The sequence below is a fragment of the Xiphias gladius genome, chromosome 17 (genome assembly GCF_016859285.1).
Source record: "Xiphias gladius isolate SHS-SW01 ecotype Sanya breed wild chromosome 17, ASM1685928v1, whole genome shotgun sequence".
NCBI lineage: Eukaryota > Metazoa > Chordata > Actinopteri > Istiophoriformes > Xiphiidae > Xiphias > Xiphias gladius.
In genome coordinates, this window is record NC_053416.1 from 6143657 (window position 1) to 6170550 (window position 26894).

Consider the following 26894-nt stretch of genomic DNA (forward strand, 5'->3'; position numbering starts at 1 on the left):
GGCTCACAAATTGGTATCTGTACCTCCTGCAGGATGTAATTTCTCCCTGAGAGCTTGGTGGATGTGAGTTCTGGAGGGTGGTTCTACGCAAGAACTCGCCTTTTAATTGTCACAATGTAAAAATCAAAAACAATTCAAGACAGCTGAAATATGTACTGTACCTTCTGCATTGTACTTCTATTAGAACAACTACATCTATCAATCGATGATTTTCTTTGGGTGTTTATCTGTGGGAAACAAAAATTACACACACACACACACACACACACACACACACACACACACTAAAACTGCGGATTTCAATTGTATGATTCAGTGAGATTCGTTTATTTATTTATTGCTGTTGAAAACTGATTTATTTAAATATTCATCTTTGAAGGTTACTGCATGTCTTCCTCAAGCAAAAGCGCAAGAGGACATACACAGTGAACTGGATTCAAAGTCTGGCTGATCAGAGGCTGATGGAGAGCGGGGGGGGGGGTGTCCTACTTGTTGAAATATAGTTGTTTCAAGGGCCTGATTAATTTTGTTCTGGGGGAAAAAAAACAAGACAAAAAAAAAGAGAAAGATGCCCAAAATATAAATTCACACACTTTACATTACACCCAGAGATGATTTGCAATCTTTGTTTGAGGCAAAAAAGTGTTTTTTGTGTTTTGATATTTTTTCCAATCACTGCTGGTTTCCTTCTTTAAAATACCCATGTGTTCTGTAACTTTTCTGTTACAGAAGAAGGCCAAGTTAAGATTTACAGTAAAATCCTAACAAACACAATGGTACTCATTGACAGCCAAACTGAAGGCCAAACTGCAGAGAGCCTTGGCTTGCAGCAGAAAGGAGCACAAGCATGCATAGCATTTCACCAAAGGTGCTTTTGTTAGTGAGGAAAAACCTGTGTTCACATTCGAGTTGCAAAAGATTTAAGTCCAGCTTTATTTGGCGACACCTGTAGTTGCTGGCGAGAACAGCAAATGCGGTTTAATTTGACAGGTCACAGAGTTCTGGGGGCAGGAAAACAAAACTACTGTCGTTCTAACAAAGAAGTCAGGCAATAATTGGCCTTTTTCCATCATTCTGGGATCAACCGTGATCTGATTTTATGCTGCACACGGCATGAGTCTGCGAACAGCAGGGCACAGTGAAAGGAGTTGGTCGCCTCACTGAGAAGTTGAAGTTATGCAGCCTGTCGACTGCAGCTCTTCATCTAATAGCTCACTGTGGCTGCTCCTTCTTGTTCCGTTACTCCCAGCAATATTTCAAACCGATCATCTGTCCGAAAATGCCAAAAATGACTGGTCTCGTTTTGTAAACACATTTTTGATGAACAATAGCAGTAAGTGCTAAGCTCGCTGACAAACAAACAAAATTTCCTGTGACTAATTCAGTAAAAGTCAGCTCATGTTTTGCCAGTTAAAGGCTTTTAATGTGCAGCTGCAGCAGTAGGAAATGTTCGGTTTGCATTAGCAGTAACTTAATACAGCAATTTTCCTGGGAATGTCGCCACAGGCACCCAGGTTATAATACCTCAAATCTATCAATATTGCAATACTTACATCAGAGGGCCATAGACTCAGTCACCATTGTTTCACCTCATTCAGTGATAGTGACTTAACAGACTTTAATTTAAATGAAAATCTTCGAGATTGCCACTTCAAACATCGTCTTTTATACTCTTAATTGATGAGATGTTCGCTGCGAAATCAGACTCACTTGGCGAAAGACTTTGATGCCAACTTACCATTTTTTTCTTTAACTCTGTTTTTATTTTGGTAGGCAGCAGAGACTGACAACTTGATCAGGAGCTAGCCAGCGCACAGAATATTAACCAAAAAGGCAACAAAACTATACCAATAAATCAATTCATTCACTGTCTTTTATATTGCAGCTTGCTTTGGAAAGGAACCTTTTATTACCCATTGTTACGCCCGCAGGATCCTGGCACTATGTAGAACTTTAAAGGCTGCTAGAGTTAATAAGTTACATCAATACGAACACATAATATATAGCGATGTCCCGTGTTTTTTTGGCCCTGATCTGAGTCATTTAATATTGGGTATCTGTCAATACCGAGTTCGATCCCATACTTAATTTATGTTAGCCGGGTGCATCTCACTCAATTTCTTTTCTATGAGCTTCTTGATTCAAACACTGAAGGTCCTGGTTCAAAAATATAAAGTCTACAAGCTTAAATTATTGATATGATATGAATGAAAGTTAATTTGGGAGAATGCTATCCCCGGCAGTGACATGACGCGAACCACTAGAAAGAAGATGTCTCACTCTGTTTTATTTGTGGGAACTAAAGAAACACTCAGTACAGTTGTTTTACAGTGGTGTTACAGAGTGGCGGTTCTTCCCTCACAAACTAACCTTGACAAGTACTGATAGGAGTGTGCAGGGAGCACACAAACCGACAACAGCCAAGTTTAATTTAGGCATGGCATCAAGTTACTGACACGATTAACATTAATTAGTTGCAACTGATTTGACATACCGCCGGCAACGTTTGTCATTTTAACACCAAAAGCAACGCTCTCCACCCGATAAAATGAGAAGCTGCATCTGAATGTTTTCGACACCACCTCGCTAATGATTATTAGTGTCGGAGCTTAGTGAATCTGTATCTTTCCAACCTCAGTGTCTGAACTCGGAATCACTCACCGCTGCACCCAATTAATATTTCATTTTAACACACTTATTTTCCACCGGTTTATGCAGCAGGACTTAAAAAGAGACATAGTGGGACAAGTCATCCGGACTACAATGGACAAATCCCAGTGGGCCGCCACATCGGTGGGCCGGTGGTATGGTCAAAAAAAAAAAAAAAAAAAATCCATAAAGATTTTACCAGCCCTGACAGTTGGGGATCAGCTCAGGACATCTTTAATAATACACAGTATGTATCAATAGCTTACTCTATTCTTTTTTCAGTTACTTTGGTAATTTTTTTGTTTTTAAAAAAGTGCTGTACTACAAATAATCCTGCTTTAATGCTCAGCAACTGAAACCTTACGCACTACAGGAGACCGAAAAACAGAACTGTCATTCACAAAGTAAACAGTAGAAGTATCCCATTCACATTCACCAGTATTCTACCTGGAATGTGCATTTGCGCCAGTCTGATTGGCCAACACGGGACGCTGTCAGATGACGTCACATTGGAGCAAAAGTGGACCCAGGTAAACCAGGCAGTGGGTATTAAAAGGGTTAACTAGAGTAATAATGAATATATAAAAACAATAGGCTTTACTTGCAATGGCTCAGAGTTCATCCCCGAAAACATATTTCGCCTGAATTACGACTACTGGAAAACAAAGTAGCTCAGGAAGGAATTGTTTTCTTGTGCTACTGCAAGTTCTTTTTCACACAAAAGAGAACCAGATTGTGACAATAAATGAAACTAAGTGGTAATTCACAGCCTTGCAATCTATGATTTCTGCAGAATGGAGGGCCCTATCGTTCTTTAGCAGGTACGATTTTCCTCTGCAACATCCAACTAGGACACCAAGAAAATGAGAGCGTTATTGTGTAGCAGTTGTCTGGCATCAGTGCAGAAAATATCTCTCAAGACAGAGTTACAATAGATGAGACAAAGGACGGCAACTGAGCACAGTAGGGAGACGTGATCGAGTTCCATGGTAGACAGTGTAACAGCCTGAAGGGTCTCATCAGGAGCAAATTCACTGAAATGTAATACAAGCTGGAGTGTTATGTAAAATGAAAGATGGGAGAACCCAGATCACTCAAGCCTACTGTGCTCCAATGGGTGATGCATACCTGTATTGTATTCAGAAGGGCATTCATTTCCCCTCCAATGATTACAACGGAACACCAGCTGTATTGTTTATTTGGTTGAAAGCACAAATGATATGCATTGATTCCTTATTCATTCATTGTTGAACTCAGCATTGTATCGGTGAATGCAGGCAAAATGGGTCCAATTATGCCTCCCTGTGACTCCATAGCGGAGCAAGATGATGAAGGTCTCAAACTGGGAGGAAAGGAGCAATCAAAGGCCACTTGTTGTCCTTTGTAAATTCAAAAAAAAAAAAAAGAATGGAAAACATTTCTTGCTGTGATTGATAATGGTTCACTTAGGACTTCAGATTACATTAGTCAACCACATGCATGTATTAGGGCTTTCACCTTTTCTTACAAATAGTGCTCCGTTGTCCTTGACATGACCCCCCCCCGCATTATGGCTGAAATGATTATCAGTATCTCACTGATAAATTGACCAAACAGGGAAATTACATGTTTTTTTCTTTGATAATTGTCAGATTCAATTTGGTCTCTGATAACTTGCGATTGGCATCTTTCATCATTTGACACTACACACTAGGAAATTAATCAAGAAATTATGATTGCTAAATGAATCAGTATTGAAAGCACAATGTACATACTGATCACTCTGATGCTTAGAATTTTCTTTTCGGCAGAATGAACTTTCGGTCACTTATTATTTCCAGTCTCGTCCACTTTGCCATTTGTTTTATTGCTGTTAAGCGACCATTAATTAAACTCAACATTCCCCGCAGATTTTTCAAATTAAAAGCCCATCATAAAAAAGGGAGGGGGTTATGCCCATCGGGCTGATCGAAGAGTTTTAATGTGAGTTTTACTGAGGGTACTTTAACAGAAATCCAAAAACAGCAAAAAAAGGAAGTGTTATTTCTGTTAAAAAACAAAATAGACTCTGAGCAGCCGCCTACGAGAATAAGTATGACATGACTTAACGGTTAACAGGTAAACATTGAGGAAGTATTGGGTTTGCATTAACAGAGGGACAACGAAGGCCTGTCTCTAACATAACCCTGCTCCAAATAAAGACCTGATTCTCTCTGCTGTTGATGGAAAATAAAGGCCCGTATTGAGAATTTATGGCACAGAGATTGTTACCAACAACCGCACAACAATTTAGTCAAGCATGTATTCACCCAGCAGCACTATAAATTGGGGGGGAAAAAAATCCGAAAGGGTTGAACACTGTTAGGAAACTAATGCAGTTACAGATCTCTTAATACATGGACTGCATTCATTTCCACCTCTCTTTAATGATTTCAGGCATTAAAGCTGCAACAGTTGCCATAACCCTATTTACAGTCGTATGAAAATGTAGTTTCTTAATCGAATGGTATTTTTAATCAGGCTCTTAATTTTTTACACTGTTATCATATACTTGGTGTGTGTGTGTGTGTTTTGTCCCGGTTGCCAGTGTTTGATCAGGATAGCTTGCGTGTGTCAGATGCACAGGGCAGATCCACCTGCCCGAGGCCGTGCTCTCATGTTGCCAGGGCTCCTCCTTGTGCTTCACGAGGTCATAGTTTTGTGTCATTGTTTCTCCATGACAGTGTGAAAACACCCTTCTGTAAAGGTGGATCTTACTGTAGATGCTAGCCCATATGTTTCCAGTTGACAGCCTGCTGATGAAATGCCAATTTTAACCCACAAATCGCACTTAATGAGACTATATTAAAGTTTTTAAAAGTTAGCTCAGGCAGCGCTTTTGTGTGGTCCTGACACCGTCAGACGGCAAGAAATTGAATTGGAGCCAAGCTGCTTCGGGGGCCACGGTTTCTAAATAATATCTGACCCCATACAACAAACAGAGTACTGCTCTACATTATCACTTAAGTACAACAGTAGTTGTTCTCAGTGTTCTGATGTTCGCGCAAGAGGAAGGAACAGTCTCGTTTCTCTCTGAATGAGAGAACTCAAGTCCTTTCCTTCATTTGGCGCAGATGACACCTGATCTGGAGATGGCTCTCACTTGTCTGAAATGACTTGTGGTTTTATCAGAACAAAAATCACAGAGGTAGTCTTCTTCTGAATGGCTCTTGGTCACCAACATATCAATGTCTGTAGCAACAGAGGCTAACATTAAAACATTGACCCAGTAATGATCAAAGAGCGCAATATTCTAATGCCGTCACCAGTACGGCCGGCTCCACAAAGTTCCACACAATGTGCTGTACATCACACCATTCCTCTGAAAAACCAAATCTGACTCATTCATATATATATATATATATATATATATATATATATATAGCAGTTTAAAAGTATGTATATACTTTCAAGAATGATTTAGCACTGAATTTACATAAAGTTGGGAGACTAACTACTTCACCATTCACCAAGCAAAGAGAAGACATCGTACAACTGTTTTCACAGCCTGAGTGGCACTAACCATGACAAATAGACAGATCCTTATGGGTAATGTTGGTAGTGTGCCCCTTAAAATTGTAACTGGCACGTAAAGTAAAGCTGGTCAAGACATAATGTGATAAAAGTACTGTGTGCATGACATGTTTTCCACTTTAATCCCTGAACAAATGTATCACATCCTTGTGTAATGCCTCAGCTCCTCAGACTCCAAATCTCCCACCTTTTCCAGTGGCTTACTGATTTCTCAAACTAGTCAGCATTTGTTTTTAGCAGAGTAGCTTGAGGACTCAGCCGGACAAGACTCCTACAAGTTATATTCAGAAAATATTTGCATTCACCTCAGTGACCTTTAATGCATCGCCATTATGTAAATGTGATAATAAATATTCAAATGTCAGCTGAATTTGACTTATTTCACTTGTGTCATAGCACAGCACCGTCTAATTTGATACCTAGACCAGTACGCTGCTTTCAGAATGGCAGATTGCTGCCCACGCCCACCACCTCATCCCTTCCCCCACCCCCACCCCCTAACCCCTCGAGAGATTTGGAATCGGAGCATGCTTACTTGACATCCCATCAGTCGGCGGCTCACTAACAAGTAGGCCATAAACCTTTTTTTTTTTCTCTTTGATTACACTAAGAGCACAGAGGCCAGATGCGACCCAGCCCAGTCATCTGTTGGCTTGCCAGCCGACTCACTGTAAATCGGGGGGGAGGGGGAGGAGGAGAAGGCGGCGGGGGGTCACTTGGGGTCTCCTCCCTTCAGGAAGATAGCCATTGTTCTTCATTACAGCTGGGGAAACTGCTGGGGGGTACAGATGGAGAGAACAAGTCCATTTCCACACCTGTTTTCCATCACCAGGGCTCCTACCAGCTTGACTCAGAGCCAAACCATGCTGTACGAGGATTCAACTAAGTCTGATACAGGTTTTCTTTGTAACTGAAGCTGCCTGCAGTCAATGTTTTTGTGCTAGTTCAAGTTGAAAACCAAAATGGCAATTTTCGTGTCAAAAGTTTTTCAAAGGAAAGAAATAAACTATCAAGTTAGTTGTTTCATTCTCTTATTTTTTGTCTTTAAAACATAATTTTGATCATTACAGGACACTGACTATAATTTCTTTTAAAAACTGCAGCATATCACCACCAACAGAGCTCCTTAATACTCATACCATACATGGTATTAAATGAACTGATCTGTTTCAAACACACAGATACGTGTGTTGACATGCACTTTGGCACAAAATACTGTGCATCATCTGCTGTGAGTAAACTTTTATGCAACAGGGAGTCGTTTAAATCAGTGAAGAAGAATAGCAAATTGCAGAGTGAGATTTATGGCAGAGAACTGTGATTTGTCTCTCATTTAGGCCTAAGTATCTTTCTTTGATTTTTTCGGTACCAGCTCCAGCACCAGAGTTTCGGTAACAGATACCAAAACAATACTTCGACTTTATGTTGAGGAATATAAACAAGCTTTTCCACAAAACCCTTTTTTTTCCCCCCTCTCCATTTACCAAAAGGGCAACCATGCAATAACTGTGCCTGAATAAAATACAGTCTAAACTATAATTCTGATTTCAAGAAGCAGCATCTGTTTTATCAGAAAATTAAAAACAACAAAAAAAAAACAAGGCAATACGGATAAATCTACAGCCATCCCTGAATAGGCAGGAGTGGTACAATGGCACTAAAAATTAATCATTCATTTCAGCTTTAATTATAATCATTTCAGCATCAGGGCGTCACCCAAAAAAAGAGATGACTGAAATGTTGATCGGTTTTACAACAGGTGTGTCATTATCACACCTGCATCATAGCTGCTGTTTAAAAGTAACAACACTATACTATACTCTGCCATTTAGTTGGGATCTTTTCTACAGTGCTTCTATACCTTTCCAAACATTTCTGATGTCCGTGTGGGCTACCGCACATCACTTACCACTGCATCACTTTTACTTGAGGTCGGAAGACGTGAAGCAGTTGTTAGCTACCCCGGAGGGCTCAGCTTCTCCTTCAGTGCACCACGAGCACCACGCTGGTCTGCTGATCGCAACCGGTACACGAGACTAGCCTGCTCAGTAACTGTTAAACAAAACGGATGTTTACAGTTTAAGTCCTGCTTCGCCTTCTTATTTTTTTGCCTTCAGGACCCTGTGAAGTGGGGGCTGTCTTGAAAGTGTCACTTCTTGTTAAACAGTGACACGGAGGCACATTTTTCAAGAAGGGCAATTCATCTCTTGCGAAGCGCACAACAGGCATGAAAAGGCAGCGTGGAGCTCAAATCTTAAATGAGTTGTCGCATGGAAAGGGTGGATGTAAACATTCAGATTTGAGAGCTAATATATATTTAAAGCAAATAAATGCTAACTGCGGTCTAAACTTCGACGACTGAAATAAAAAATTAAAAAAAAAATTGTGTGCACTACCATTTTTTTCGCCATAAAGATACCAGTTCATACATCCTTCAGCTTTCAATGATAATAATAATAATAATAAGCAGTATAGGACTAAATAAAATAGTAAAAACTGTAAACTCAGGCCAACAACCACTAACATACAGTAAATAAATGTTTTTCAGCTATCTATTAACTTAGTCTTTATACTCCATATTTAAAAATGAATAGTCCGTTGCTAAGATATGCAGTATATCGCATGTCAGTCGACAAAGGTGCGACAACAATGACAGAAGAAAATAGATGATTAACTCAACACATGTTGTACCACTACAAAGCAATGAGTTCCAATGGGATCTGCTCACTACCGTGCATTGTCTGAGGAAAGCATGACTATTATTTGCCGGCAGAAAACAAAAGCCACACAAAATTTCACAATGTCCTTCGATGGGAAGATGTGTTGGATTCTCTGGCAAAGCTCAAATCTATGCAACAGACAAAAAAAAAAAATGCTCTTACCAACTGCAATTTGAAACACTGACAGGAAAAATCAATCAGAGTTCCAAGATCAAACCCACAGGAACCATGTAAATTGAGGGAAAAAAAATAAACTTGTCATGGTGAAGTTATTTTAACATACATGTTGCCCGCAGTCTCACACACACACACACACACACACACACACACACACACAGTCCCTGCTCTCACCTGCAGGATCTCACCATCACATAAACAACAGAAAAATGAATGGAGAGTTGCCTCCTACTATACCCGGTAGATTGCCTAACCAAGTTTTCGAGCCTCAGCAAGCTCGTGGTCAGAGCGTCGTGCCCTGTCGGCACTCTGTAATGACACCTGTAAAGGGGCCCTGCCGCTGGTGTTCTCGCCGTATAATCTGGATTACAATTGGATTTACGAAACATTTCCATTCAAAAGCCATAAAGGGGATCGCATAAAGACGACTAAATGTCATACATTTTAATAGCGTACCACCATGCATAAATTATAACAGGATACAAGATATGCCTGCCTGCCTGGCATTTTTAATCACTATAGGGCAGCGTGATTACCACTGTTATTCCAGTCATTACTGGATTCAAGATTTTTTTTTTTTTTTTTTTAACAACTTTGCGACCAAACTACTTCTGACAGAAACTAACAGAAAACTGCCTTTACCATTTAAAAAAAAAAAACAACAGTTAACAAAATAAATTAAATTAAATTATAATTAAATCGCACAATGGAATGATTGTGTGCAGACTTATGACACCAAAATCTATGTGTTTTAATACAAGTCTTTATGTGGTTATATTGATACCAATATATTGGTAATATGTTTTAGTTTCTTTCTAATTGCCTCAATAAAATGTGGCTTTAGATTCTTTCATGGCCTAAAAATAGGGAGCTTGTCATCTCAGTACTCAGCGCAAACCCTTTAATCTTCAAAGAGAGAACACCAAAGTCATTTGCTGTTTATTTCTAATAGGCAAGGGTTGGGGGGGGGAAATATCACGAGCACAGTCTAAGACTCCCGCACGGTCAATTCCCGCATCATGTTTGAGTCAGTTGACATCAGTTTCAAATTTTCTGACAAAGCATATCCCTCATCGACTTCTTTCCAGGGGGATGGACGGCATCTCTGGGGGTTACGCCGCATCCGCCCCTGAGCCCCCGCTGAAACGCGAGCACTGGCAGTCACATGCAGTGAACTGTGAGCGCTTCCTCGCGGGTCCATTTAATTTGGGGCACTTGTGTGATCCGGTGACAGTGCGAGGCGAGGCTCGGCGCTGAAATGGAACTTGCAGTTGGGCCGAAAGCCATTAACGCCGACTGCACTGGACAGCGCCAACTCCCGTGCGTTTTTTCTGTGTCGCGGGGAAACGCAAAGGAGCGACGCTCGGCGCAACGCGCCAGCCCACTGTGCGCTGGGGGCAAATAATGGACACGCTTTGTGCGAGCGACCCCGAGCCTCGTTTGAAATCAGTGGAGCCATTTCCGTGGAGGTAGAGCAGCACTGCCCGGCGTCCAAAAAGAATAACAGAGCCTCGTTTAGTTCCCCTAAGCTTTACGGGACATTTTCACTGACTTGTCGCATGGGGGGGGGGGGGCATTATCAACGTGCCTCCATTTTAATGGATAAAACGCTGTAATGGATTAAGCCTGGTGGATAATCCACGATGTAACAAACGTCGACATCTGCCTCCCTGTCTCTCTCAGCAAGAGAGACTCAAAAAAAAAAGGTTTATATTGTTGTGAAGAGCAGCTTTGCACTGAATAACTTTGAGTTTGCAGTCGTTCGTGACAGAACTGACTTTACGTAAATAAAGCTGGAGCAAGAGGTCGACTACATAGCGGCATGGCTATAGTTTAACCAGTTATGTAACTGTGTGAGCCGTCTGAACGCGTTCCCAGTTTATACCGGCATGCAGCTTTCTGTGTGTGCGTGTGTGTGTGTGTGGCGGGTGGGGGGGGTCCTAGCGCGCTGTTTCTACATCTTTATCGGTGTCGGTGCGCAAAAGATAAATAACCCCGAACCGAAGGCGCGTCTCCCTCGGTGGTTCACGACCAAACACAGAGCGCGCAGCCTCGCAAAAAAAAAAAAAAGGGGGGGGGGGTGACCTCAACCCTCGCTGGCCATATCTGGCGGAGCACGTTACCCCGTCTCGGTACGGGTGAGCAGACGTCCGTGCCCTGTTCCGCAGCCCGCCAACTCGCGAACGTCACTCACGACATCACCCGGTCGCTCGGAGACCCCAAAATAAAAAAATGTGTGTCGCGGTTTTCACCCCCAGCGAGCTTCGTCTCCGACCCGGTCCGCTTCTGGAAAGCGTCTGACCCAAGATTACTAAGCCGGAACCAGGCTCCGATGTTACGCCGCTGCCGCTGCCGCTGCCGCGACACCCAGTCACGATATTGTGGTAACGCGGCCCGGAACGCGACTGGAAACTCGGGCAAATTATTCTTCCCCTGTTTACCGGCGGGGGCAGATGCGCGTTAGGGGGCAACGGGAGACATAGCGTGGAGCACGCGGAGATGCTCTTCGTTTCGGCGCGCATCCGAAACACCGAGCAGCACTCGCGTCGTTGAAATTTGAACTTTCGGATGCGTCTTTCTAAAGAGTCTCCCGGTCAAACCCGGCGGGGTGGCCCACGGTAAACGAATCCTAGAAAAGAAAGACCGGGACTAACCGGCGAACAGCTGCTCGCTCGTGAGCTTTGCGCCGAACTGATACAACGGCGCGGTGTTTTTCGTAGCTCTCGAGTTGTGCTCTACTTTAGACGAACCTTTGATTCAGTAACGTCCAATTTAAAAAAACAAAATCAGCGCAGTTCTGAGTCGAGTTTGCTCGAGGACTTTCCTCGAACCGCACGCTGAAGGCGGCTGCGTATCCCACTTTAAACGCAGCGCTGTTTCTCGTGTGTGTGTGTGTGTGTGTGTGTGTTTTTTTTCTGGGGTTTGCAGCAGCCCCGGCTCCGCTTCGAACAGCCTCTGCTAACAAAAAGTGACCAAGTTGGCGGACCGGCCGCACGTCCCGAACGGCGAAAGACCACACTCTCCGGTTCTCGCCCGTCAGAATTGGCGACGTCTGAGAGTTGCTCGGCTTGCGCGGCGATGGATCGCCGTCGCTCGCGAGCCGACCGAAGTCGTGCAGCCGGCGGATCCCCCCGACGCCCGGTCGCACACATGGCAGGAGCACAAATCCGTCGTTTCTGTTCAGCATTTCAACTTTGCGGGACAGTTGGGGTCTTCCTCGCTCGCTCAACGACATCGACATCGACATCAACATCAACAACATCATCATCATCATCATCATCATGCAACCAAACGCTCTGCCGCGCACGTTCAAAGATTCCCCCAGTACGCTGATTTAAAAAAAAACAACAACACACACACACACACACTCTTCAACGTAAACACAAATCTGAGCGGAAAGCGTGTGTGTTTTCATCTCGGCGTCAGAGGGAAACAAAAAAAAGTCCTTACCTTTGTGCAGAGCCGCTTGAAACATGAATAAAAAGAGAGTAGTCGCGAGAGAGCCACTGCCAGCGTTCGCCATGTTGGACACCTGCTTCAGTATGGCAGAGAGAGGCAGCTTCACCTATAGCTACAACGGGACTCAGTTAATGAGATGCAAGAAAGGGAGGGCACTATTTACCATATTCATTTAATTCGCGGTTTTGATCAATCGTGCTGCTCGCAACGAATGCCCTGTATCCCACCACTGTGAATTTACTTAGAATTAAAAAAAAATAAAAAAAAATAAAAATAACAACACTCGGCAAAGGTTTTCGGTGTTTTTAAGGCTCTGCTGTGCTGCGGGAGTGGCGAGCAGGGGTGTGTGTGTCTCTGTTTGTGTGGTGTTGTTGGATGGTCCTGGCCTCTCTAGAAAACGATTTTTAATAAAAACTTTAAAACTTTTGTCCTTTTTTTTTTTTTTTTTTTTTTTTGTATTTTGGGGTATTTCCATTAGAAGAAACTGCACTAATGAATTCACCCACTTGCAATATGCAATACCTCACACAAGCGGGACCAGCCATAGTAATTTGGAACCCCCCCCCGAGGCCCCCACCCGCCAGCCCTCCCAGGTGATTCTTAACCTGCCACTCCCTGATGCAGGAGAGACTCGGGCAGTCGGGGCGGCTTGACAGAGGAGAAGGAAAAGCAGGACCAATGCATCCTCTGGGGCAGCCGACCTGGAGAGTTGTTCACTCGGTCGGAGTTGGTCCGCTGCCGGTCTCGTTCACTCCCTGGAAGAAAATCAATAGTAGCAGCACTTCTTCATTTGCTGTCTGTCCGAACTGCACTGGCCTTAACGAACAGTGCATTAAAATGACAGTTTGTCCCAGTGTTGGCTTGTGTAATAATGTGCAGTATAACCAAAACATTCCCGTTGGGCAAACCCAAGACAGAACCTGGCAACAAAAAGTTACAGGTTCAGGCTAAGGGCCAATAATTTCCCCTAGTGGAATAAACTCTCTGTCTGTAGTTTTTATTGATTGCAAAAATTTGCATTATGGTGGACTTCCAAAGCTGTGATGATGACTTTGCTCTTGCAGCTAAAATTCAGAACATTGCAGAGACTCAGAACCCATACCCAGACCGATTTCATTTTCTCACTTAAATTTGATTTGGAAATACAAAGTTGGAGCTCTTACAGCCTTGGTTGTGAAAAATACACTCACCATTAACAGCAATAAATGATGAGCCGAACCACGAGATATAGTGATATAGAGTGTCTTTACTGTTCAAGTGCAAATTTCAAAACACACAGGTATCAGTCCGCTGATGTACTTCTTAACCTGTTGACAAGTTATAGTGACCACTGTAGCAGTTAACAAACAAGACCAGGTAAAAACATAGCACACAGCTGGACGGCGTATGGCCAATATGGGAAATTGAGCAGAAAGTAGCTAAAGCCTGCTTGAAAAGTAGCCAAATGTTGCTAGATGACGTAATACACGAATAAGCATATCCATGACGCCATTGCGTCGTATTTGCATTCTGCCCAGGGTCAAGTCTTTTCAGCCCTTAATCTGTTTGCATATCTCCTACTCTCTGTGCTCACATATACATTATTCTAATATAAGCGAATTCCCAATAAAGCTGTTCTCAGTTACACGTTTTTCTGTTTCTGTTGTCCGGCAACGGAACAGGTATGAAATAGTGACTGCAACGCGGCCCATCAAGACTACGTGTTAACCCGCAGTTACTTCCAAGCCATTTCCAAGCTGCTGCTCTGCTAAAATCCTGATTTTATAACCGCACCGTCGTCTGACAATATCGACATACACATGAGATAAAGACAATGGCTGTGCTGTGATCTTGGCTCTATTTACTTGTAAAATGATCACTCAGAGAATAGGTTAGAGGCTCATTCACATCTATGTCAGCTGCTTTACGCTCAACTGAATGTGACGCATAGAGAGGTGTGAATGTGTGGTTAAACTTAATCACTCAGTCAGTCAGTCACAGACATTTGCATTTCTAAGATTGGCCTCACTGCTGTGGTCCAGCCAAAAAAAAAAAAAAAAAAAAATGATGTCATGTTGAGTTATGCTCACGTTCCACATTTGAAATGGCAGTGCTTTTGGAACAGCTCCGGCTCTCTGTATTTGTTATGTATTTGGTAAAACATTACATTATTTCCATATTTAGAAAAAGGCATCGGACACTGTTGTTTTTTTTTTACTGTTACAATGGCCAGCATGCCTTGTTAACAGGTCGAGTGGGACGTCAGCGGAGTGACACCTTTGTGTCTTGAATTTACATTCTGTATCTCATGGTTCAACTCACCTATTGCTGCTGGCAACGAGGCTGTGAGAATCCCTAACGTGCAACGGACAGGCAAAATAGGGAGAAAACTGACTTCTGTGTAATTTTGTCTGCCCACCCCTCATGGAAGCTGCGTTGATGGACAAGCTAGCAGGAGGTGGGGACGTGTGTGTTAAACGAAAACAAAGGTAAAATAAGTGATATTGTGCAGTGGAAAGGAAATAAACCTACATTAAAATGTCTGGAAGTGTGGACAGTTTTGATAGCCTGGTAGAGGATTGGACAACCTACATGGAACAATAGAGCAGTATACGCACTGCATGTGTGAGCAAACAGATGAAGGGGGGTCCAGCCATATACTAGGTTTTGATGTAGTCTTATTTCTCAATGTAAAGTATTTTGGACACAAAAAGATGTGGTGCATAGATATAGAGGGCCAACATTCACTCACATAAAAAGATAAGACAGAACAACCATCTACAAAGATAGAAAGCTAGTAAAAAGACACCATGTTTATTTATGTCTTTTGTGTTGTAAACATAGGTAAGAGTTGGAATCAAAGAGTTCAAAGAAGATTGGTTGTAAAACAAGAACTTCGGATCCAGACTCAGTTCCCTCTTCAACAAAATGTCCATATTACTGCTGGCATAGTACCAATCCGCCTGTTGACTTCACATTTCATCTTACCCTCATTCATGAACAAAACCCTGAGATACTTGAACTCCTTCACTTGGGATAGTGACTCAATCCCAATATGAAGAAAGTAATCCATTGTTTACCGGATGTGCTGACTGTAATACCCAATGCTTTGTATTCGGCTGTGGATCACCACAGTGCGCACTGGAGGTCACAGTCTGATGAAGCCAACAGAACCACGTCATCCTGAGACCACAATGCTGGACACATGCTGTACAATCTTCCCTTCTAGTGCCTAGACATTCTGTTCATGAAAATCACAAAGGTGACAAGGCATAACCATGGCAGAGTCCACCCCCAAATCCGATACTACCACAGTACCCCCCACAAGATACCCCGCCAACATGGTCATAAGTCTTTTTCAAATCCACAAAACACAAGGTGACTGGATGGGCAAATTTCCATTACCCTTTCAGTATTCGGGCAAGGGCAAAGAGCTAATCCACTGTTCCTCAACCAAGGCATAAACAGCATTGTTCCTCCTGAATCTTAGAACTCAGTCAGCTACAATGTCCACTCCAGCATCTAGGTATAAGCTTTTCCAGGGAGGATTAGCAGCTTGATACCCTGACAGTGATGACAGGTGACCCCAGAAGTAGTATATAGAGGCTCTCAGTGACTTTGAAGCAATAGAGGCTCTGAAATATGGCACACTATGATTCCATGTCCCCTACTTTACACTGGATGCAGAAAAAAATCCTCCTGATAAGGCAGTTGGAGACCTTGAGGAAAGGGGCCTCAGCCAGACATTCTCAGTTCATCCTAACAACTTGTTTAGAATCACAAGGTCTTTGCGAAAGCTCCCTACCCACAAGACCACTTGGTGTCAGGCAGGTAATTCCTTCCAAACACCCCAGTAAGCCATGCCAGTTAGCCAGTATGCACAATGCATGGACCTTGGAACTGGCAAAACTAAAAGGTACTGTACGCAGCCACCATTTATGTTTTAATTACACCAGTGTTTTTCCTGCTAGGATGTGTCAAATTGTCGGCTTAGTATGTCAAAAAGGTCTATAAGCAACCCTCAGTTGCGTACTGATGACCATGTTGTTCTCTGCTGAAAACTCTGACTCAGCAGTGCTCAGATCTCCAGAAAAGGAGAGGGTCTAGCTATTATTGGACTTTAGTTCCAGAGCTGGCTGGAACTGCTGCTTGTTTGGAGATGCACCCAACTGTTACATCCAGCCTTGCATGTCATTTTTTCACATCCGGTCTTGCATGTCATTCTTTCAAGCTGGACGAGCTCCTCTCCCATTGAGTCCCCGAGGAGATCCCGGAAAGATGAGAAATTCAATTCCCAATAAGAAAACAGTTTTGTGATATAAATGCGAGGAAGATAGCTTCTGAAGTCTGCTCTTGGTCTGACCCCTTGGTCTTTTGGTCAAGGACTTATGCTTTGTGATATTATCATGCTTGAAGTAGCCATTAGTACATGGGTAAATTTTGGCCATAAAGGGATGCACATGGTCAGCAACAATACTCAGATAGGCTGTGGTATTCAAATGATTATTGGTTGGTATTGGGCAGCCAAAAGAAAACAATCCCCATACCATTACATCGCCACCAACAGCCTGGACTGTGACACAAGGCAGGCTGAGTCCATGGATTCATGCTGTTGACACCAAATTCTGACTCTAACGTCTGCATGCCTCAGCAGAAATTGGCCATTCATCAGACCAGGCTACATTTTTACATTTTTATTTCCAACTATCCAGTTTTGGTGAGCCTGTGCCCACTGTAGCCTCAGATTTCTGCTCTTTGCTGACAGGAGTGAAGCCTGACATGGTCTTGCACTGTTGTAGACCATCTGCCTCATGGTTTGATGTCTTGTGCATTCTGAGAGGATTTTTGTGCTCACCACAGTTGTCTGAGTTGCCATGGCCTGAGTTACCGTTCTGTCAGCTCCTACCAGTCTGGCCATTCTCCTCTGACCTCTCTTATCAACAAGGCGTTTCCATCTGCAGAACTGCCACTCACTGGATATTTTTTTTTGTTTTTTCCACCATTCTGAGTAAACTCTCGAGACTGTTGGGTGTAAAAAAAATCCCAGGGGATCAGCAGTTTCAGAAAGACTCAAGCATACCGCGGTCAAAGTCACTGAGATCACATTTTTTTCCCCATTCTGATGTTTGATGTGAAAATTAACTAAAGCTCCTGGCCTGTATCTGCATAATTTTATGCATTTCTAATAAAGTGCTGGGTCAGTGTATTTTACATAATCAGAATAATTATACTGAGACTAAATCAAAACCCAAATCATTTTTAGAATGTCAGAAAGCTGTTAGTACACTGCTCTGTGTTAAAACTTGCATAGTAAAGTATCCACTGTGACACGATGTGATTAGAATGTGAATGTGCAACATGCACAATTTTGCAGTGGTGCGGTGGAAGAATTGCAATAATATAATCATTTGATAATATTTCTTAAATTTTCTAAATTATAACAAAAAATGAACATAGGGAACCTTATAGTTTAGTAATTTGCTCTGTGGGCCCCCTAGTGGCCATGAGGGCCTAAGTGCCTGCTTTGCTACAGACTTGGGCCAGCTATGCTGACAAGACTAATCTGATTTTGAAGTGAAGGTATATGATTAATTTCATTGCTGCCTTCCACAGTAAGAGAGCACTCAAAAGATAAAAACAATCTAAAACAATGTATTTACATATTTAACCTAATGAGCAGTAGATACGTTAAGTATTTGCATCCATATATATACAGTATATTATTCATTGTACCTCCTCTTACAGTGTAACTGTAATGCAATCTGTAGTATGTTTATGCAACCATACATTCTTCTACTTTCTATGTTTATATTCACTTTCCCCCAGTACATACTATTACCTCTGTTGCAAAGGAAGGATTTTTCTTCTGAAGATAATCAAAGGTATGGTTTGCCTTTTTCTGGTCATGTTAACAGTGTGGACATGTTTAGAAAAGCAAAGTCAGTTTTTCAGCCTGTCAGTTGGTCTAACACTAAGGTTCAGAGTAAGATGTCTACAATGTTAGAAAGATTGCAATAAAATTCTGTAATAATAACATTTGACCAAGTAGACTGTGTAGGCACAGACAAACAAACAAAATAAATAAAAGATGACTGGTCAAGAGCTATATTGCTGATTACAAGCATAATAAATTCTGGATCCTGGAAAAATACAAAATTTAGTTCCCAATAAGAAACAGAAACAGTTTTGTGATATAAAAAAGCAGTAATTTGTGTGGAGAAAAGACGTATAGATGGAAAACTCTGTGGTCAGCTGAGACAACACCTGTGCACTACTATTTAACAGCAGCCTGACCACTGTGAGGCCAAGGTAAAAGATGGCCTGGCTGTAAAGGTTTGCAATGGGAAAGAAATTTTGGATGAAGCTGTTTGCCGTTCAAGGCTATCGGTCGTAATGACTGGAGTCCTTCTCCAGACTGACGGTGGCCCCGTTAAATCAGAGCGAGTGCGATTTAGGCTCAGACTGTGTGCTGGTCGAAAACCCCAGAGACGCTGGATTTGGTCAAGCTGCTCCCCAGCACAAATTCATCTGCTTAGCACCAGCTCACACTCTCTATGAGAAATTCAGCATATTTACTGCTATAAGCCTCATCATGAAGACCTGTGTCGGTGCTGCTAAAGCTGTATGTAATATGTTGCTACTCTGTACTGTACTTTTTGTTATAATAAAGATTGCTCCACAAACTGAAAAATACAGTTATAAGCAATTTCTTAAACATCCTCCAGATTTCTTGCTTAGTTCATTTATTAAATCTAGAAATAAATGAATTAAAGGGATTACTATGCTTCGAGGGATCTACACATTGCAAAGAGCCCTTGTGTCATCAATGAACCATTGGCAATTATCCCGTGAGAACTATAAATATATATACCAGCTCTCTTGGCAATCTCTTCTCATGGGAAACAGCTTTCTAGATATCTGGCTCTGGATAAAAGTGTTGGATGAACTGACCAACATCATGACATCCCCAACTGTGACATTGCCATCTACTGGCCTCACTGCTCACAAGGCAAGAAAAGAAGAGACCTTGAGCAAGTCAAGTCAAAGAAGAATCCTGAGCCTAACCTTACCCGGAAGGTTGAGCCCATGATGGATGCCAGAAAAAAACAGTAAAACGGACAGTGGCAGAGAAATGGGTTTGCCAGAATTATAACCTAGATCTACTTCCAGTGAGAAACACTACATCAGGCCAGTGTCTGACAGAGAGGAAAGATAAACAGCCACATATACATCCAGCTCAAAGAGACACAGTAAGCCAAATGCACTCTCATTCGGATAGCAGGGTAACTGAGTGTGGTGGTGCAGCAACCAGGAATGTAGGAGGTAGTACCGGGTTCCCTCTGGCCTGTTTCTGTATTGTCTAGGCTGGGGTATGAGTAGAGACCGCTGCTAGTGAGCTAGACGGTGCTAATTTCAGTCATGTGACAATGAGAAGAGATAGGCAATGAATTTCAATTTGAAGGTTTCCACAGTCAGTGTTTCCTTTATCGTAATGGGGGGGGGGGTTGATTCCAGAGAAGGAAAACACTCTGCAGGCTACAGATTTTGTGATTCTCTGGACATGAGGGCAACCACTGTCCAGTGATCTGTGGCCAAGAGGGATTACATGATGGATGATGAGTGGATACATTTTATGATGTGAGGCCCCTTGATGATTTTGCCAGCACTCTTTAAAGTGTGGTGTGGGTTGGGGAAAAACAAGAGGAGCATTCTCATTTGTGGCAATATTCTGACAACAGTATTTATGAGTATATATGAGGGTTGATAGTGCTGCCGTGTGTTATTGCTATTAAGTCTTAACAAAACAAAGGCGCATGATATCTATAATCTGGGAGTTGAGTAAGTGGTAGTTAATTCATGCCACACATCTGAATGCTCAACTCAGAACAGTTTTTAAATGTGAGCAGTCTCAGATGTTTAACAGTCTTATTCTCATGCAACTCAAATAAAATCAAACTTTTTTAATATTACCTTAGTCTTGCTCAAAATTTTGCAGTCATTATGATAATTGGAGCAATTTATAAATCTACACCGTATGAATAGAATCACATTCACTAATAAAGATTGTGTCCCCTTGGCAGGCAGTGGGTGGTGAATGAGGATCTGGGAAGGAAGGACTTGGGGGATCCAGCATTGGGAAGAAATGGGGGTCAAGCACAGGAGAATAAACAGAGGTCTGAACGGAGCTCGATGATAAGCAAAGGCTTGAAGGTGTTGTGGAAAGGAACCCGAGGTGGGAGACTCAAGCTGGGTGCAACTTCTTGATGAAGCTTCGAAGGTTCACCAGCCCCCCTGTGTTATCTGTAATGAAGGGGGCAGGGAAGCTGAAAAGAGGTGTGGGGGGAAGGGTTGGAAGAAGTGAGATGAAGGGGAGACACACTTAGGGTATTTAAATAGGCAGAGGAAATTGAATCAAAAAGAGGTGTATTCATCATTCATTTATGTTGTATCTACAAACAGTAGAAAGCGATGTAGTCTATGTAGTTTCCTAATAATTAGAAAACTAGAAAGCCAGCTGGTTCAGTGTAAAAACAAAAATAAAGTTAACATCCATCAAATGGACTAGGTTCAAACCATTGAATTTTCCTCTTAATGACTCCCAAATTTTGGATCTTAACATATTTGCTGTTTTCTTACACAGATATCTGATATCGCAATGGGATAATAACCCCATAATCTGTTGAAATGATGTGTATAGTGAATATAGTGCTTAGTAATGCTGTCCCTTGGGGTTTGCCACACAGCGGTTCTAATGGGGCTATAAGGGAACAATGCGATGCAAGTCTAAGTTTGCACAAATGGTAATAGCCAAAGACCTCTCAAGAAAGATGTTTCCACGCTACAGTAGTACTCTCATGCTCTCATTCTGAGGTACCCTTGTGCACACAAAGGTGCACATAACACCCTCTTGCAGCTGTCAGCATTGTAGATTGTAGTACTTAAAGTGATGAGGTACATTGCCATTGTGATCAACAAAATCTGCTCCACTAAGCCTGCCCCATTTGTGAAGCTGCACTGCAGCACTGCTGTTCAGAATGCAAAATTCTATTTTTACTGGTCTATTTTCACAGGCATCTGTACAACTGTATTATGTTCTTAACAAGAGTCAGTTACTAAACACAATCGGTTTTACAATTTGCAGCAGGAGCATATATATATATATATATATATATATATATATATATATATATATATATATATATATATACACAAACACACATACTGTATTTATACATCTTTCAACCCCAAAATTAAAACCGGTATCTTGTTTTAATGTTGTGGCTGATCGGTGTATGTAGGACCTCTTTTGTTTTTTTTGTTTTTTTCCCTTGCGTTTGAGGAAACTAACACAGCAGGCTTTAATTACACACGTTCACGCCACAACTATTTTTGAAAAGTTGATATACAGCTGTACTAGTTTGCGGATGCAAGTTCAGACAGAGATGGTCAATGGTCTGCATTTAATCCGACAGGGAGCAGGTTCACCGTGTAAGTTTATGTACTGGAAGAGAGAAGGGAGTGTTCCGGTGAAACATATACAGAAGATTTGCTGCTCAATAATATAAACCAAACATTAAAACAATAATTCAGGAAGTTAAAACAGTTCACTGATGACAGTTGCACTTCTGATTTTTGTCAAGGTTCACAATATTGGCAGGGCAAGTCATTGATCCAGCTGAAGGAGGCAAGCAGAGAGAGAAGAGGAAGTGGGCTCCGTAGCGAGGCTGTGACAAAGCCCCAGCACACATTTATAACCCTATAACTTGGGACTTTTTCTCATTTGTTGAAGCTGATTTATGTTCTCATTAGATCTCAGTACTCCAGAAAAAAAAGAAAAAAAACAAGTTATTGCTATCACTTCAGTGACAGAATGCATGACTCAGATAACAAGTGTTCTTTTTTTTGAGAATTAAGGAGCATTGTTTTTGCGTTAACAGTTACAGCCCACAATTAAAGAAAGGTACTAAGTCAAGTGGGTTAGCTCAGCCAGAAAGGAATATTTCATTTTGATATACCTTATATTTACAGTATATTTAATTTTTCATATAATCTTACATTTAATATGGGATTTGAACTGGCCAAACATACTGCATTTAAAAATGTTTTACTTTATAAAGCTGCATTCAGTGGCATGATAATAGCATGCTAAAAAAATGAGAGCCTTGTTTTTTCCGAACCCTCTAATATTGTCTTCTCCGGTAGCTGTGGATTATGCGGTTCATTGACATTCTCTCCAGTTGATTGTGATTTCCCATTCAGGGCTTTGATGCAGGCCAGATTTAAAAATTCTGTTTGTGAACCGTCCATACCTTTGGTCTGTCGGGAGCTTGGCAGGATCGGAGGCTGACAAGCCAAGCAATAGTCACCTCCCCCTGAAAAGAGCCAAGGGTAGTGTGAAGTTCATGGTGTTCAAAGCACCGGCACTCTCCCCCCTTCATCATTATGTTGGATGCCAGTGTACCTATTGATGTGAAAGAAAATATATTTTCAGTAGCACTTAAGTTTCACTTATGTGATTTAGGTGCTTTCCTTATGTGCCTAAACTATGTGTATGTGGTTTTTTTTTGTTTCTGTTTTTTTGTTTTTTTGGGGGGGTATCAATCAATTTCCTGATGTTAAAGTTTAATGGAATTGGGTTGAACTCATAGGAATTTTATTTAAAAAAACAAAAAAAAACAAAACGCAAATATATATAAATGCTGTTTTCTTTACATGATAAATGATCATGGTAGTCGGCCAAGAGTTTGATCCCTCAGGCTCAGTTTGTCTTTCTATGAAATTTCATCCTTTGGCTTTGTTTCATCCAGGGTGATGTGTGTGTTTCTAATGGAGATTTTCACAGTTTTTCGAGTAATTTCAAGTATATGCTCAAGGGAGCAGGGTAAAAAAGGGCACTATTCCCCCAAATTGCCAGAGATGTTTCAGCGGTACACCCCTTTGAAATTTTAATTTTAAAATAATTTCTGTCCACTTTTTAAACCACCACAGGTTGGCTTAACTCAGAGCTCTTGACACAAGAACTGACAGGGCTCATGATTAGAAATATGAGTAGATTTATTGTCTAGATTTTTGGGGGGATGAGGGGAAAATTTTTTGTTGTATTTTCATCCCTTTTTTAATAGTTAGGGGACAGGTAGGGTTAGTTATTTTTATTGCTTTACTGATTTTATTAAAACACTGTTGGCCTCAAACTTTCTTGTCTGCATGTTTTTTTAATGGAGGAAACAAACAGATTTCTGGTATTATAAAAGAGAATTTCTGTACATATCATCAGTGTAATATACAGGGATAGAAAATAGGAATTCTGGGGTAAAATAGGTAAAAAACTGGAGCACCTGGCAAGTTTGCAATTTGTCTGTTAGAGCTGTCAGACACAGTTGGTGCCTATTTTCAAAGCAAATGTCTGCACTGTCATTTTGGGTACAAGCTCCATGTTGCTCACAACCTGTTTTGTAACTGATAATATTTACATATTATTGTAATCCAGTTTTCAACTCATTGTGTTTATCTAACATAAGATATTGTGCTAGTATATAATCATGTTACATTCCTAATTAAAACCTGGGTTAGTATCATTTAGGCAGAATCATTCTGCTTTGGCTCTTTGCCCCTTGTGGTGCTTAAACACACAATAGGCAGACTTGCAGGTGAGAATTTAAAAAAAAAATCATGGCAGATTATGAAAACCGAGAATGACAATGGTTGCAATTATTTCCCTTTTTAATCCCCTTATCTCAACATTATTTTTTGTTTTATGATTATAACAAGATTAGTTACCTGTTATATCCGGTAAAAACAAAGTGATTTTCTCAATAATGAGATAATCAGTTTGAAATTGCCAATTCTGATGTATCAATAATGGTTATCTCGGGAATAGGGGTCAGCATTATCACACCATCTTACAAAGGAATTTGTGTATCTGGTTTAAGGTGATAACATTAAATTAAGCTGACCACAACTCAGACTTAGTTCATTCAAGGTCTAATGTAGACGGAAAGCGCATTGTGTGTTTCTGTTGTGCTGATAGACAGTAACTTTAGAAGTATCAGGTTGGTGTCGCGAATTTCAAATACACTATGTCAAAGGTACAATTTAATGTCCCGCTGGGACACTTTCAATGGTCCCCTTTTAATTAGCTGTGTCCTTCCTGGTCCTAAGTGGGGAAGGATTCTCATCATGAATTCCTTGTACCTGCCTGGCCTGCTCTTTCACCCTTTATCTGTGCTCCTCCTCACTGATAAAATGCTCTGCTCTGTGTAGGAGGGGCCTCACCACTGATCCTTTATGTTATAAGTGGTGGTTAGAGTAAAAAAAAAAAAAAAAAAACGCAAATATATACAAATGTTGTTTCTTTACATGATAAATGATCATGGTAGTCGGCCAAGAGTTTGATCCCTCAGGCTCAGTTTGTCTTTCTATGAAATTTCATCCTTTGGCTTTGTTTCATCCAGGGTGATGTGTGTGTTTCTAATGGAGATTTTCACAGTTTTTCGAGTAATTTCAAGTATATGCTAAAGGGGGCAGGGTAAAAAAGGGCACTATTCCCCCAAATTGCCAGAGATGTTTCAGCGGTACACCCCTTTGAAATTTTAATTTTAAAATAATTTCTGTCCACTTTTTAAACCACCACAGGTTGGCTTAACTCAGAGCTCTTGACACAAGAACTGACAGGGCTCATGATTAGAAATATGAGTAGATTTATTGTCTAGATTTTTGGGGGGATGAGGGGAAAATTTTTTTTTGTATTTTCATCCCTTTTTTAATAGTTAGGGGACAGGTAGGGTTAGTTATTTTTATTGCTTTACTGATTTTATTAAAACACTGTTGGCCTCAAACTTTCTTGTCTGCATGTTTTTTTAATGGAGGAAACAAACAGATTTCTGGTATTATAAAAGAGAATTTCTGTACATATCATCAGTGTAATATACAGGGATAGAAAATAGGAATTCTGGGGTAAAATAGGTAAAAAACTGGAGCACCTGGCAAGTTGGCAATTTGTCTGTTAGAGCTGTCAGACACAGTTGGTGCCTATTTTCAAAGCAAATGTCTGCACTGTCATTTTGGGTACAAGCTCCATGTTGCTCACAACCTGTTTTGTAACTGATAATATTTACATATTATTGTAATCCAGTTTTCAACTCATTGTGTTTATCTAACATAAGATATTGTGCTAGTATATAATCATGTTACATTCCTAATTAAAACCTGGGTTAGTATCATTTAGGCAGAATCATTCTGCTTTGGCTCTTTGCCCCTTGTGGTGCTTAAACACACAATAGGCAGACTTGCAGGTGAGAATTTAAAAAAAAATCATGGCAGATTATGAAAACCGAGAATGACAATGGTTGCAATTATTTCCCTTTTTAATCCCCTTATCTCAACATTATTTTTTGTTTTATGATTATAACAAGATTAGTTACCTGTTATATCCGGTAAAAACAAAGTGATTTTCTCAATAATGAGATAATCAGTTTGAAATTGCCAATTCTGATGTATCAATAATGGTTATCTCGGGAATAGGGGTCAGCATTATCACACCATCTTACAAAGGAATTTGTGTATCTGGTTTAAGGTGATAACATTAAATTAAGCTGACCACAACTCAGACTTGGTTCATTCAAGGTCTAATGTAGACGGAAAGCGCATTGTGTGTTTCTGTTGTGCTGATAGACAGTAACTTTAGAAGTATCAGGTTGGTGTCGCGAATTTCAAATACACTATGTCAAAGGTACAATTTAATGTCCCGCTGGGACACTTTCAATGGTCCCCTTTTAATTAGCTGTGTCCTTCCTGGTCCTAAGTGGGGAAGGATTCTCATCATGAATTCCTTGTACCTGCCTGGCCTGCTCTTTCACCCTTTATCTGTGCTCCTCCTCACTGATAAAATGCTCTGCTCTGTGTAGGAGGGGCCTCACCACTGATCCTTTATGTTATAAGTGGTGGTTAGAGTAAAAAAAAAAAAAAAACGAGTCATGTGCGAACGAGTTGTGTGTGAGTAGGTTTCAGAAAAAGTTAGTAAGTGCCACTTCCCCGTACATGTTCATGAATAACATGAATATGCGGATGTGCACTCTAGTTTAGCTGAGGAAGTAGCTTCTTGGCAAAAATACAACATCTTATAACATCTGTTTAACGCAGATGTTATAAGTTGTCTATCATTTGTTGGAGGCTGCTTCTACCAGTGCCACTAATAAATATTTTTCAAAGACTCAATTCTAAATGTTGTTTGGGAGTAATAAAGAGAAGCAGTATGGTTAGCCATTTTCCTTTTCAAAGCTTTTTGAATTGTTCACTGCCCCACCGACAGCACGGACTAAATTGACCATGTAGCCTTTAAACCATCTCTATCAGAACTTC

The 26894-nt window shown here is 41.2% G+C and overlaps 1 protein-coding gene across 5 annotated transcripts in view; it reads right to left on the reverse strand.

Moving 5' to 3' along the window:
• Nucleotides 1-12635, reverse strand: part of cadm1a (cell adhesion molecule 1a) — a 374105-nt gene extending 361470 nt beyond the window's left edge. For 4 of the 5 annotated variants that reach the window (XM_040151024.1, XM_040151022.1, XM_040151020.1 and 1 more), the window contains exon 1: nt 12549-12628. In XM_040151024.1, the coding sequence (XP_040006958.1) occupies nt 12549-12621 (73 nt within the window). In that variant the 5' untranslated portion in view covers nt 12622-12628. Of the gene's footprint in view, nt 1-12548 lie in introns of all 5 variants that reach the window. The other variant, XM_040151021.1, reaches the window with a different exon arrangement.
• Nucleotides 12636-26894: the final 14259 nt, after the last annotated feature.